Consider the following 15,430-nt stretch of genomic DNA (forward strand, 5'->3'; position numbering starts at 1 on the left):
GGACCTAACCAGACTGGCACTGATAATCAGAAACAAACAACCCCTTCAACCTTCCTCAATTTTTTTCCTCCTTTTTTTTTTAAAAAGCTCAATTTCCTACTTTCTAGCAGCAGACAGAAAAGTGGGGAGGGACCTCATCTGTCACAAACTATGTAGATTAACCTTTCAATTAGCTGTTATCAGGTTCTGTGTTTTAGCACCAGTCTTCCAATCTGCCTCCATTTAGCATCAGGAAGGCTTGAGGTTTAGGGTGGGTTTTAAAAAAAATTAATAATAGTCATTATTTGTTCTGTTTTTCCTTTGCTTCCCCACATCCTGATGTGAACGGTTGCAACCCATTTTTGTGTGTCTGATCTCTCTCCCACCCCTCTTTGTGTGTGTGTGTGTGTGTGTGTGTGTAAGTGTAAGAAGACGAGCCCCACAGAGGAGGAGGGGAACCAAGGTATTCTCTCTCTATATTTTTTCCTTTTGCAAAGGAGTTTAGAAAAGGTAACTGATGCAATCAATCCGTTAACTTCGGATTCTCTCAAGCCTCCCCCCCCCCCCTTCCTTGTCTGTCTCTCCTGGCTGCGTTTCCTCGCTGTGTATGTGTGAGGGGGAGGTTGTGTTGTTGTTGTGTTCCTGGCTCTGGTTGCAGCCAGGAGAGAGAGAGAGAGAGAGAAGCCGCGATCGCGTTTCAGGGGCAGCACATTCCGCAGGAACCGCTGCTGCAGAAACACACACAGCCAGAGAAAGGAGGTCATTGCAAGCAAAGGGGGGAAACCTGCACCAGAGGTTAGACTCATAGGAGTTTATGTGGGGGTGAGGGGAATAACAGGGAGCATGCGATGGGGTTTGTTTTGCGTTAGGTGACAGGCTGCAATTTACCATAACAACCCCCTTTCCCTCCTCTCTCTCTGCAAGGGGCTTGTCAGTAAGCTGGGTACTTTTTTTTTCTTTTTGCATTGGAGGCTGATGCACGTGTTTGCAGACACTTATGCTCGGTAAAGCATTGCAGCGTCCCTGTGCATGTTGCAGAGGAGGGGATGGCTGGGTTGGGTGGGGGAGGGAAGGCAGAGGGTGGCTGGCTTTTTGTGTGTTGCATGCGCCCACCCTGTACGGGTAGGTTGTAATCGTTCCTTAGCAGAAGGGATGACAGGGAAGTCCTTGTGCTTTGCATGGAGAAACTTGCAGGGACCTGCATGTGGTGTTGGAACTTGGAGTCATTGTGCCCCTCATCCCCTCCATTCCGTGGTGCGGGCTGCGTCCGTGCGCGCTAAGCCGCTGCTAGTGCCAGGCACCTCGGGAGGGTTATGCTGAAACAACACGCAGGGTCTATCTCGCCCGCCCGTACGAGTGGCAAGATCCGTGGCACGCGCATGAAGCTCAATATTTAACGCTGTGTATTAGTGTGTGTCGCGCGCCCGCCCTGAAGTATTGGCTCAGTAGCGGCCGTCGCTGTCGCTTGCCAGCGCTCACCTCTCGAACAAACTTCAGGAGTAGGCGGTGACTGGGGGTGGGGGTGGGAAGTAGGCGAGATTGACGGGTGCGGCAGCCAATAGAAGGGCAAGGCTGCGAGATTCCTCGCCCTAACTAGTAATCGGCTGCCAATCGGTAGAGTTCAAGGCTGGGGCAGGGGCTAGCCGGTTTCCTGCGGGTGTTTGGCGGCGGCAGCGGCCAATGGTTGTCCACAGTGCCTCCCCCTTGACAGGTAGGCGGGGTTCCTTGTGAGTGAAGGGGCGTGTCCCGTGATTGGCACGCATCACGTTCCAATGGGGAGCCTGGCTGGCTGCTGGGCGCGGCGCGCCGTTCCTGCGGGCTGGTGATGGACAGCGAGGAGCGGCCAATGAGCTTGGTGCGGCGCGGCCCAATGTCGGGCGGCGGTGGGCGGGGCGCGCGAGGCGGGGGGGGGGGTAGGTAAGGTTTTAATGAGACTCCATTGGGCTGTAATCAGTGTCATGTCGGATTCACGTTAACTACAACAGGGTGAAACAAAATGGCGGCGGCTTAGGTGAGCCCAGCAGCAGGGGGAGTACAGCAGCTGGGGGCGGGGAGGGAGCCAGCAGCCGCAGCAGCAGTGTCGGCAGCTGCCTCAGCCTAGCAGCAGCAGCAGGGGGAAGAGCCAGCAGCAGGGGGAGCAGCAGCAGCAGCAGCAGCACCTGGAGGTTGCTCCTCCCCCTCCCAGCCCTGATTCCAGCAGAGGTGAGTGGTACCCTGATAGGGGGAGGGGAGATCTGTCCCCACAGCATCCCTCCCCCAGGGGAGGGGAGGGCATGTCTCACACACACACACACACACACACACACCCGCCTCATGTGGGGACAGCTGCACAGTGATGCTGCCCTCCCCACCCACCCGGTTCTGCAGCCCTGCCAGATAAAACGTGCAGAACGTTTGTGCATTAAAATGGGGCGGTGGGGGGGGGGGAATTACAAAATTAAAATAAAATGACACCCTTCATCTCCCTTCCTAATGAAGCGTCCCCCTGCGATAGCCGACTCAGAGTTGCCAATACATCCTCCCCACCCCAGGTTGCAAAAATATTGTGCATTTCAAAATAAACATGCAACCTCAAAAATTCCACCTTGAAAACACTTAGTTTAAAATACATCCCCGGCCAAAACTTGCCACTTCTCTCACTGAGAATTACAAATCCGCCCCCCGCTTAAAAAAACTTTACCTTTAAATTACTCCCAGTCCTTCAAAATATATTTCCAACAAAAGCATCCACCCCAAATTAACCAGGGAGTCAAAATATTCCCTCCTTCCAGTCGCTGATTACTTGAAATCACTGTCATAGTAGTAGCACATTCAGTGCTTTAAAAATGTGCAGGGGGGAAGGTGTGAAGGGCAAACGTTTAGTTTTGTTGCTGTCAGGTTGTGGTAGTGCTGCTTGCTGCTGGTGGTGCTTGTTTCTGTCATGTTGTTGTTGCTGTTTTAATGTGTGATTTTACGCTGGTTTGTGGGGTATTGCAGCATCCAAACACTTCATCAAATCCTGATATACACATGCTGCTCTCCAAGAAATTAAATAACCCCCTAATCTGTTAATTGCAGCTAAAGTTGCTAGTGTCTTTCCCTTTGCAGTTAGCTTAAGTTTATACAAGTACTAGTTTATTCAATTTTCATAATTAAAGGTATATACCATGTGAAGAGATAAGAAATCACTGGCTCCATGATCTGAATAATTTTAGTTTAAAGAGTGTCTTATGAACTGGGAGACCCCCTGTCTGATTTTTTCTTTTGTGGCTGTATTTATTTTGAGAAGGAAACTTATGTCTTGAGTCTTTAATTGAGGGGATAGTAGGGAAGAACTAGAATTGATGGGCTGCATAATTCTAAATAATGGGCTGGATGAAAGGAGTGTGGCCAAGAGAGTTTGTTTAATGCAATGGCAGTTTTCTCTTTTCTCTGCTCCTGCTGCAATCCTTACCTGACCCTGATGCTGCAGCAGAGAGCTGGCCTGCTGCTGCTCCTGCTGTCTGTGAACAGAGCAAGTAGGAAGGAGCTGAATGAAATGGTACTTTACAGGTCACCAGCAGGTTGCACAACTCACTGTCTTTTCTGTTCTCTCTCCCTCCCCCCCGATCTATTCTGTTAAAATCATATTTTAAAAACTTGTGCATAATATTTAAAGCAACAGAGGATAACTTTGAGCTCTTATTTTTTCAGATCTCTGTGTGAAAAGCTTGTTTTTCTTATTAAAAAGAACAGCTAAATTAAAACTTATTTCCATTTAAGCAAAGAATTTGTTTTCTGAAACTAGAATTGTTTCTGAATGATCCAGATACTAGTTTGGGCTAAAGGAAGATGTCATTCTTGAGTATAGTCACTAATCCTATAATCCTGTAATGACATGTTCAGTCAAGGTATTTTTTAATTAGCTTTAGCCTTACAGTAGATTTGTTTTTCACAACTTAACTTAATTTTTAGAATGAAGCTATGATCTTGCAGCTATTTTGGATCTAGCCTAGCTTATGATTTAAACACAGGCCAACCATTGAAAAGAGATGTGTTTTTTGTTTTTTTTTTGGTACTGCAAGGTAAGATACTGTGTTTTCCAGAGCTCCTGTATCTGCATGCTCAATATTAATGTCTGGCTACAATTTGTGAACATATAAAGGATTACTGACTCCTAACCACTTGGCTGCTAAAATACTGCATTTTAAAAGTAATCAAAGTTGCTATGACTTTCAAAACAAAGCATAATTGAGCATTTGAGAAACTGAAACCATAATACACAGTGTGAGGCTGCTAAACCACTAAGTTAATGCCTGCCACCAAGAGACTTGGAACTGGTCCCTCCCAATTTAAGATTATGGTGGTGAAACTAATCCTTGCTTTGTTGGAGCTTGTGAAAGTCTTAATAGAATATTACTTAATGATTTTTTTTTTGGAAGATTAATGTGGACACCAAGAAGATTGGTAATTCTATTATACATAATAAAATGAAATTGCTAACAAACTTTTAGCCAAATAACAATTGCAGTTTTGAGTTTTAAATGTATGTGACTTTGATCTGGATTTAGCAGTGCTAGAGAAGCGTAATTTTGCAAAATTATTAATGTAGCTTTATTGTGAATCTTGCAGTATTCACTTGTTTTAACTTTGAAAAGACTCTTGGAGTCATATTTTGCTCAGTATGTACTGGGGGATTGAATCTGAAAGACTATATCTGATTTTTGGTTGTCTTAGACTTGGCTTAATAATTGCTACCAATATTTCCAATTTCTGGAGGGGAAAAAAAAAGTTTAAAACGCCTACCAAGTAAGGCAAGCCAGACACAAAAGCACTGAACTGGGCTATATTCTGAGGAGAATTTTTGTTTGCTATTAAGTATTTCATTTACAGTAGACCTTTTTGATGCCCATTGTGAAGGTGTCTGTGTGCTTTGCCTAGTTAAATACACTCCATGATAAACCAACGGAATAACACTCATTATTTGTTAAATTTTTAAACAAGTCATTCAGAAACCTTACTGCACAAGTATTGCCTTGAAGCTTAACAAACTCAGGCTCTGCTGGACCTCTGGAGCAAGTAAATTTTAGATGTCTTGTTTCTCCATTGAGAAAACGTTGTCATATGCAGTGGAAATTCTCCTGGACTTCTGGATACACTCCACCAGTGTTGATATAGTAGGTGCTAGCATGCAGGAGGTTGTGTGACAGAGGGAATTTAAAGTAAACAGGTAAAAATGTGACTCTGCTGCTTGCTGCAAGAGTGTCACAGCAGTGTAGTCAGAATTAGCAGTAGCCTATACCTTGCACACACCTCTGCCACAGCCATTGGCTAATAAAAATTCCTGTAACTCACAGGTGACAGTATTCATATTGATATGCTTCATCAGTATCCTCAGAGGTTAGAACAGAACCTACACTGTGAGGTTTGGAATTTAATGGAAATGATATGGTAGTTCATACGACATTAATATAGTATAAACTTGAGTAGATTGAAAATGTGGCAAATTTGTATGACTCGGCAGTTATGGTTTTGAGGGCTTAATTAAGGCACTGACCTTTATCTCCATGGAAAATCTGTGGTAGAGCCACACAACTCAATAACTCTCTCTCCCCCTCTCCTTTTTAAAAGAAATGTAGCTATGGACATGCATCCGATGAAGTGGGTATTCACCCATGAAAGCTCATGCTCCAATACGTCTGTTAGTCTATAAGGTGCCACAGGACTCATAGCTGTATAGGAATCCCTTGCCACTGCAAGGAATTCCCTCAAGATTTTATTACAGGATATGGGCAAGCCTTATAAAATGGTGTTAGTGTGACTTCTAAGGTATATTTACTTGTGGGTTTTTTTAAGACAGTTTCCAGGGTTCAGAAATGCTCAAAAATTAAAGCATGGGCTGTTTTCAGCCTAAAGCTCTCTCCCTATTTGAGCATTGCAGCTATGTCTGAAATGGTCTTCACCCACAGTTCTCATCCACGTACTACGTGGTTCCAAAATGAAACTGTATTAGAACCTTCCTTGTGTAGTTAACCAGAGCATGGCTCCCATGAGTAGACATTCTGTCTTAAACTTAACCCTTTCCACAATGGAATATCAATTTATACTTAAACACTTCCAGCTACAGCAGTCTGAAAACTGTTTTCAAATGTGCAGAACAGTTCTCAAACAGTAATAGGTAATGTGGATTGTGTAGTAGTATGGACTTGAATTAAACTTTGAATGGGTGGGGCTACCTTTTCACTAGCCAATCTGTTTAGATCAACAAGCTTCAGTATAGGAGTCAGTATGATATCCAAATCCTATATATATAACATATATTCTTTTTTATTCAGAATGTCTTTTTATTTTGGCCATCTGTTGAATTTGTGTTTGTAATCTCAGAACTACTTAAGCCCCAACCAAACCTAAAGCGCTTTGGATAAAAGTGCTATATATAATTTTTTTTTTAATTATTAAGTTATGTTCCTACAAATACAAGCACACAACTCATATTTTAATATCAGTAGTCTTACCTTTCTAATGCAATGGATGTGCCCTCTCTCCCCCGCTGCGGCAGCCCACAAGCTGGGGCTGGGAAGTGGGACGGAGGGAGGTGTCTCCCTTCTCTCCCTCACCACAGCAGCCCCCGAGCTGGGGCTGGGAAGCAGCGGGGGGTCTCTCCCCCGCCACAGAGCTGAGGTGGGAAGGAGGGCTGTCTCTCCTTGGCAGCTGCAGCCCTGGAGCTGGGGAAAGTCACCTCTTTCTCTGGCCACTGCAGCCCTGCACATCCCAAATTCCCCTTGCCCCCTCTTCTCACCCCACTGCGCACTGCCCCCTCCCACCTACCCCCTATTTCCCCCAAGGCCACCACCACCTCACCTTACATGTGTATCTTCTCCAGGGTCGAGGCACCTAATTTATGGACCCATGTCTGCGCGGCTGCAAGTATTGTGTGGGTGGGTCCTTCATTGTCTCACCTTAGAGGGAACTATCTACGGACCACCTGAAAGGAGCTCGCAGACCACTGGTGGTCCGTGGACCATGGTTTGAGAACCGCTGGTCTAGAGCCATTTAAATTCATCAGTAACTGGCCACACTTCCACTATTTAATCCTGCTGGGCAGTACCACATGAGACCTGATCTGGAGTTGAAACGTAAAGAAAGAAGAAAAATGTAAGACCCAACAAATGCCTATTTGCTCCTCTTGAAAATTACTTACAATCTTGTAAGAAGATTAGAATAATTACAGCTGCTAGATAAATGTAACCTGTGGAATTTCAATTCCATTTTCTGCTAATACAATATACCATATACTCAATTTTCAGTTGTATTGTAGATCAAGAATATTTTTTATTTAAAAGAACAAGGTGAGCTCATTATTATTGGATAGACAGAGTTGATTGCAAAAGTCACTTTTTTTACATGAGATTTTAATATTGGCTTTGCACTTTGCTGTTGTCATTGTGTGCTGCCTCAACAGCTGACACATACATATATTTGTTTAAATTTAGATTTTTCTGGAGAATTGGAGAATCATCTACTTTTCAAGAGAACAGTCAGTTTTAAATGTTGAGTTTTATTCCATGTGGTGGTATTTATTATTTTCTACTTTATCTCTTATCAAAGTATTAATCCTATCAAGTGGTGGTTGTTGTTTAAAGCTGGCATATAATAGGGTATGTCCTCAGAAGTGGTCGGTTAACTTTTTTTTTATAAACACCTATTTTTAAGATTGTCATGAGACAGAATAATCTTAACAATGAAGTATATTTTCATCTCCGTGTATGGGTATATTTATTTGCTTAACACCTTGACACAAAATGAGTTACCAAGAAACTATTTATGGTATTCTAAACTTCAGCTGACTTTGGAGGCCATGTAATCACTCAATAGAAGAAACTGGAGCAAATTTGTGTCTTGAGACAAATGCCACATATAAATGGCACATGGTACGTTTAAGTCAAGTGTTCTATATGTGTTCAAACTGAAAATAGGAATTATAAATGTAATTACATTATGCCTATCTCAGACTCGTCCTGTCACTCCAATGGCAAAGTTCCTCCTTCCTAAGAAGCTCTGGTAATGCTGGCACAGGTAGGCCCTTGTTTTCAACCTCAGATGTAATGGTAGTTCAGTGGTGTATGGTTATCCCTGTACATACTGTGACATTGATACTTGTTATGGGCACTATATCAGTCATATAGTGTTCATGTTTTGGTGGTGGTTGTGATTTAAACTAATATATAAACTAATCAGACAAAACAGGTAGTTTTTAATTTTTGTAACCTCTTGAAAAGGAGGGAGTGCTTGACAAAGGGCACTTTATCAATGAATTGCCTAACAGGTGCAGCTAATCCTTTCTTCATTAATTACAAGACCATAGTGCATATGTATGGTGTTTACTTTTTACAGTGGTGGGCTTCAAGAAGGTCTAATGACCACTAGTGTTCCACCAGGAAAGACTTCACTGAATTGAATCCTTTTAAGAACTAAGCAGTGAGTAATTGGTTGGGGAATTGGGACTCTTAAAAATTACAGGTACACTGGGTATGAGTAGAAATTTATGCATTCTGTGGATCACTTTCTAAAAGGGGAGGGAAGTGCGGAATTCTTAAACACATATTGCAAAGAAAGTGCTGTTTTTAAAAAGTCACATGGAGGCTTCATTACTGGAGCATCTCCAAGCTAAAAAAAGACACCATTGCTAATTTGTATCTATTTCAGCATTAACTGTTTGTTTGTTTTCTTCTCTCTCTAAAGCTTTTATCTTCCCTGATAAGGATGTACCGGTACCACCAGGAACAGTCTTTCTAGACTTCCAAGTTGGTAAAATAATAAGGAATTTCAGTCAGCACGTGTTTCTGTGTCTCTTCTGATTCCTGAAGGATGGATATTTATGAGAAGCTGCTAAACAGCATGTGGAACCCTCTGATTATTTTAGAGTTGTGAATAACCTTTGAAAGATTTCTTAAAAGAATAAAGAGGAACCTCTATGGGTAACTTTTGGCTGGAAGATATTATTGGTCAACCATGGTAAAACTTGCAAACCCACTTTATACAGAGTGGATTCTTGAGGCTATACAAAAGGTTAAAAAGCAAAAGCAGAGGCCATCTGAAGAAAGAATTTGTCATGCTGTGTGCGCTTCACATGGATTAGATAAGAAAACTGTTTCGGAACAGTTGGAACTAAGTGTTCAAGATGGCTCTATTCTTAAAGTTACCAACAAAGGCCTTGCATCCTACAAGGACCCAGATAATCCTGGGCGTTTTTCATCTGTTAAAACTGGCACTCTTCCTAAATCTGTTAAGGGATCTAGAGGAGCCTCTAATGAGCTTCGTAATGTGGATTGGAATAAACTATTGAGAAGAGCAATCGAAGGGCTTCAGGAACCAAATGGCTCCTCTCTGAAAAACATAGAGAAATATTTGAGAAGTCAAAATGACCTAGCAAGTATTTTCAACAACCCTGTCTTTCAGCAGAGATTACGGCTGGGGGCCAAGCGTGCTGTAAATAATGGGAGGTTACTAAAGGATGGACCTCAATATAGGGTGAATTATGGTAGTTTGGACAGTAAAGGAACTCCAAAATATTCCAGTGCTTTCCCAGCTTCTCTTCCTCCCGTAAGCCTTCTACCCCATGAAAAAGACCAGGTAAGTGTGGAAAATGAAGGCAAATCTAGATGTGAAAACAAAATCCAAATAAATGACTATTCCAGTTTTCCTTTGGTTTTATATGAAGTTGCTTGTTATAATTTGGAATAGTTTGGGATTAATTTAACTGTTTGTTTGTGAATGAATCTTTGACTAACACATTCTGAAAGGTGATGCCTGCATTGCTGTATATGCTGTTGTGAAGTGTTTGGGTTGTTTCTGGTTTTGTTTTTTAAGATAGGGAAGAGGAGCTATGTGGAAAAGGGGTGTGTGTGCCTTTGTGCTTGGGCACTTTTGGAGATGAAATGATTACTTTTTGTCACCTATTCCACCAGCTTGATAAAGTAATGTTATGATGTTGCTATAATCCTGGCATAAAAATCAGTAGAATTCAAACAGTTCGCTTCTGTGTGTGTGTAGTTTTGTACTATAATGCATGGATCAGACACAATTTCACAACTATAGTAACACTAATGAGATCTATTGTTAATACATTTCTAATGTAGACTTAAGTCTCTTTTTTTTTTTTAAATGTATTTTAGTTATACTCTGCCTTAGACCTGTGGTTGTTTGTGAGCTGAAGTTAATAATACATGCATCTAGGAACTGAACTAAAGATGTCAGATCAATGTGTTGCTTCCTCTTCCTTCTACCATGCGATCTTTCGTGGCTCTCAGTGTCCTGAAGAATGTTCTCAGCCCATTTTAATTCTCTTGACCATCATATATCTGCTTTGTCACCAGGTGGCCCTTATACTTCCGGCAGAGGTGTTTAATGGCTCTGACTTCTTTCTAAAACTTATTCCTTTGTTTTCATCCCAGGATTTTAAAGGATGAGATGATGAGAGAGCATCAATGGCATAAAAAATACCTGAAGGGAGTCCTTGGTCATTCCTCACTTGGAGGTTGTGGTGTGCTTTTGGAAACTTCACTAGAATTTTTCCTACTCTGCCATCTGGTATCCCACTCAGCTTGAATTATTCATCTCAGTGGCTTTTTTAATGGATTAATTGCAGAGTGGCTTTTGAACTTCAGATGCATTTTATTAGTGCTCACTTCTGACTTTTTGCATAACATACACATTTCTTTTGACAATTATGAGGGCTGCAAACGGCATCAATCCTCCTTTTAGCAGTTTTCACATTGATTTCTTTCGTTCCTTTCTCCTCTCAGCCTAGCTTGAGTCTTGTTTTACGTTGTTGTACAGAAGCAATTCCGCTATGGAGCTGATGGCAAAGTGACACTGACTAGAAGCCTGAGCCTGCAAAATTATATGTAGATTTGGGGGGGGTGTGCTCAAGCAAAGTTACCCATTTATTTCGGTCATATTGCTCATGTATGAAAAGTGCATGGTGCATCAGGCCCTAGAGTTGGAATAGGAAGTCAGGAGTATTGCTTACCATGTGACTTTTTTTTTTTTTTAATGCAAACCACTGAGAGCTTCCTCATTACAAGTACCTTTAGGAATTCTTGCTGTAATTCCAGTATTCTACACTGAAGTGAATCATTTGAAGCAAACAAAAACACATTAATAATATGTCTGATCTTCATGATCTGTGTTCTCAGGAGGAAATCTCTACTGGTAGTGTAGGGATAGTGACTCATGTTCAGGGCAAGCAAATGGTCAAATAGGTCATAGTGCTGGAAAAGTTAGCCTTTATTGTACCACTGAGAAATGCTGATATAGATCTAAATTTGATTTTTGAACATATGTCCAACAAATCAGTCCTCTGATGTCAAGTGGTGTTACAAGAACTGAGCTTTTACTATATGAAGCAAATTCAGGTATAAAGAGGTACTGCTAATTTATGCTGCTTAGATTTTACTCAGTCTTTACATCAGCTTCTGGAAACCTGTGTAGCTCCACTCAAACAACAGAGCTGGGCTGACATGTAGCAGCTGAGGATCTGGCCCCATAATAGTTGTATAGGTGAATTCTTACAATATAGTTTAATGTGGCAATGTCCTGTATGTAACTACCATTTGCATGACTTTATTTTAAAATAACCATCCCTTCAATAAATTATTTAAATGTCTTACATTGTTCATCTTGCTGCTTTACTTATTTTCCATAAGTATACAGGTTAGTACTGAAAGAAAAAATGTGGTGCAACTTTTTAACTGAAAGTTGGAATAGTTCACAGAATGGTTGTACAAACTGTGTCCCAAGATGATCCCTTGAATTTGATTTACCAAAATGTAGCCAACTGGCCTTTCACATTGAAAGCTGGACTTTGACAGGGCTAGTATATTTTAAAGGCCTCTCTTTGATCTAAATCTGTGGTGGTGTGTATATACACCATACTAAAGTATGATTTCTTATGCTGGAGAAAAAGAAAGTACACCTCTACCTCAATATAACGCGACCTGATAAAACGTGGGTTCACATACAACACAGTAAAGCTCTGACACGCTGCTCTGAGCAGCGTGTTAAGGGTGTTGGGCTAGGCCAGGGCTGAGGGGTTTGATAAGGGGCAGAGGGTCTCGGGGGCAGTCAGGGGCTCCCGCCCAAGGTCTGGGGGCAGGAGCTGTGGGAGGGCACTTTTGGGGGCCCTGCAGTCCCAGAGTGGCCTGGGGGATTAGCAGGGGGGGCCGGGAGCAGCCCTCTCTGCTTCCCTGGCCCCAGCTGTGTCGCTTGGGGGAAGGGGTTTCCCTCCCCTCCCCCCGCACTCGCCAGCAGTGGTGAAAGCAGAGCAGCCCAGCCCCAGCCTGCTCCACTCCGCCAGCTCCCAGCTGCAGTGCTCTTCTTCCCGCCGCCGGTGAGTACGGGGTGCGTCCTCTCCCCAATCTCCCTGCACTCACCGGCGGCGGGAAGCGGAGCAGCCCAGCCCCAGCCAGCTCCACTCTGCCAGCTCCCAGCCATGGTGCTCCACTTCCTGCCACAGGTGAGTGCAGGACCTTTCCCCAGCCGCCCCCCAGTGACACAGCTGGGGCTGGGGCAAGGAAAGCGGAGCAGGCTGGGGCTGCGTTGCTCCGCTTCCCGCCACAGGTGAGTGCAGGGGTGGGGGGGCATCCTTTCCCCAACCTCTCTGCACTCACCGTGGGGGCTCAGGGCAGGGAGTTGGGGTGAGGGGTGTGGCAGGGGGCTCAGGGCATGGGGTCAGGGTGCAGGAGGGGTGTAGCAGGGGGCTCAGGGCAGTGGGTTGGAGTGCAGCGGGGGCTCAGGGCAGGGGGTTTGGGGGCGGGCTCTGGCCCGACGTGCACTGGGGGCAGGGCAGGCTGCCTGCCTGCCTTGCCCCTGCGCTGCTCTGGGAAGCTGACGGAACCTGGAGAAGGAGGGGCGCAGGGGTGTGTGTGGCCGTTGCTTCAGGCACTGCCCCCAGCAGCTCCCATTGGCCGCGGTTCCTCTGCCCCTGGTGCACATCAGGCCGGAGCCGCTCTAGGTAAATGGGGAGTGGGGGGCGAGGAGCTTTTGGGCCACAGAAAATAACCCCGCGGGCCATGTGTTTGAGACCCCTGAAGTAAACTGAGCTTTCAGACTGGTGGGACCAAATGCAGACCTTGATATTCCCCTTTGTGGGGGGCTTGGAGGGAACCTAGTGTGAGGTCATGTTTCTTATTATGTTTATATAGTGTCCCACACAGTGGGGGGGCCTGATCTCAGTTGGGGCTTCTAGATGCTGCTGTAATAAACAAAATGATGCTGTGGGAACGCTGAAGTTTGCCTTGCAAAACAGGAGTTGCAAATTCCTTTTAAATGTTGGTGATGGATAGGTGGGGTTGTGAACTCATAGGTGAGGTGTGCTGCATGCATATCCCAAGGGTCCAGAGAGATGTTAGAGTACTGCTGTGTGGATCCTGGGTTAGCCTTTTCCATGAAGCTGTTTGGATCCATTTTCTTCTGGCATCAGGGTTATGTTAGGAGTGGTATAGTCCTTTGGCATTCCACCATAGCTGTGTATTACCTCCCTGCTCCAGTGGGAATAGAAGTCACAGAGTAGAGTATTGCTGTTTCTGCAAGCTTTAACTACCATATGTATTTCCGATAGAAAATTTGCATGAGTCCAGAGGAGAGCATGCGTTTAAATGTCAGCTCTGCTTCCTGTAGAGTTTCAGAGTAGTGGAAAAAAATGGTCAAGGGTATGGAACAGCTTCCATGTGAAGACAGACTGAAAAGATTTAGGGCTGATAAGCTTAGAAAAGAACTGACTAAAGGTGGGCATGATAGAGGTCTATAAAATCATGAATGGTGTGGAGAAAATGAATAGAGAAGTGATATAACCCTTTCACACAATACAAAAACCTGCCATTGCCAAATGAAATAAAGAGGCAGTAGATTTAATACAAACAAGAGGAAGTACTTATTCACAAAATGCACAGCTAACCTGTGGAACTCATTGCCATAGGATGGCCAAAGTATAACTGGATTCCCAAAAGAACTGGGTAAATTCATGGAGGATACGCCTATAAATGGCTATTAGTTAAGATGGTTAGGGAAGTGCCCCATGCTTGGGGCATCCCTAAACCTCTGACTACTGGAAGACAGGGCTGGATTGCTCCCATAATTGCTCTGTTCTGTACATTCCTACTGAAGCTGTAGTATGGCCACCATTGGAGACTGGGTACTAGGCAAAATGGACCGTGGTCTGACCTAGAATGGCAGTTCTTATGTCTTTGTACTACATTTACATGGAGCGGCTTCAAAGGGCTCCCAGCAATATGGGAAGAGAAGTGTACAACGGAGCCACTTATTTCTCAATATCCTTTTGCTTCTCTTCATCTGCATGAGGGGATGGAAGCACCTGGCCCATAGGCAAAACATATTCCATTAGGAATGTACCCTAGGTTTTCAACAATAAGTTTTCTGGGCTGGATAGCAGAAAGTGTGATTTAGAGCTAAATGAATTGAACTGCTAAAGAGCATCACAGAACTATTTTGGGACTAGTGTGGTAGCTTACACTTACCTTCTCTCCCCCACATACTCATGTACTAATAAAGAGGGGCTGTTTTAAAAACAAGGGATGTGGGTTGATCATTTGCAAGAGCTTACTCTGCATAGACATGGATGTGCAGTGGTTTGTGACAGATAGTGGGTATCTATAACACAGGTATAGCTATTTGGCTTTCCTGTGTTCTGGGCGAATCAGAAGAGACAATATGTCATTTGATATGTATTCATTTTTAATATTTTCTTAGGCCTCTTGAATGCCTTTTAAAAAAAACCACACAGTTGAGTAATAGTTCTCTGCATTAGATTTTTATGCCAAGAGTCATTCTTTTGTATGTTTTTTCTTTTTCACTTTCAATTTGTCCCTACAAATTGATCTTATTGAAAAAACAAGCTGTTTTATTAATTTTTCATACTTTGAACTCCTATTTAATGTTTTTACTGGCCTATGAAGACCTTACTTGCTTTTCAAATTATAACTTGGCATGGGTTGAATTTCAATTGTCTGGGATGCTGCTTCTGCCAGTGCAGACACTGGGTGTTCCTCCTTCTGTCTGTCAGGCAGGGAGCCAATGTATAGAGAAGATTCTGGCACCCAGCCCCCTCTTCCAGGCTCCTCCTCTCTCTGCTTCTTCCCTGTGGAAAGGCAGCCGGAGCCTGTTGGGTAAAGATTTTGCTAATTGCTCCACCTTACCCATCTGGCCTCCAGATATACTGGAGAGCAGAAACAGAAAGGAAGCTGTCTCTCCTGCTTTTGCCCACTGTACTTGTTCCATAATTAGGGTGGCGTTCCACACCCACTGACATCTGTTTGCCTATAGTGACCTACCATAGCCGACATTTAAATTATCCAGGAACACCTGCACCACTTGCAGGGTTAGTCTGTAGGAAATTCTCCATATGTCTTCTGCTAGTGAAGAACCTAAGCCACATATTCCAGGACTCCATTCAACTAACAGACAACGTTCTAGC

The 15,430-nt window shown here is 43.7% G+C and overlaps 1 protein-coding gene across 1 annotated transcript in view; it reads left to right on the top strand.

The window, feature by feature from the left end:
* Window positions 1–7,097: 7,097 nt before the first annotated feature.
* The window catches only part of KAT6B (lysine acetyltransferase 6B), a 199,787-nt gene continuing 191,454 nt past the window's right edge, over window positions 7,098–15,430 (top strand). The window contains exons 1-2 of the mRNA XM_045023514.1: window positions 7,098–8,013; window positions 8,680–9,570. Of these exons, the coding sequence (XP_044879449.1) occupies window positions 8,950–9,570 (621 nt within the window). The 5' untranslated portion in view covers window positions 7,098–8,013; window positions 8,680–8,949. The remainder of the gene's footprint in view (window positions 8,014–8,679; window positions 9,571–15,430) is intronic.

This window comes from Mauremys mutica, chromosome 7 (genome assembly GCF_020497125.1).
Source record: "Mauremys mutica isolate MM-2020 ecotype Southern chromosome 7, ASM2049712v1, whole genome shotgun sequence".
Classification (NCBI taxonomy): domain Eukaryota; kingdom Metazoa; phylum Chordata; order Testudines; family Geoemydidae; genus Mauremys; species Mauremys mutica.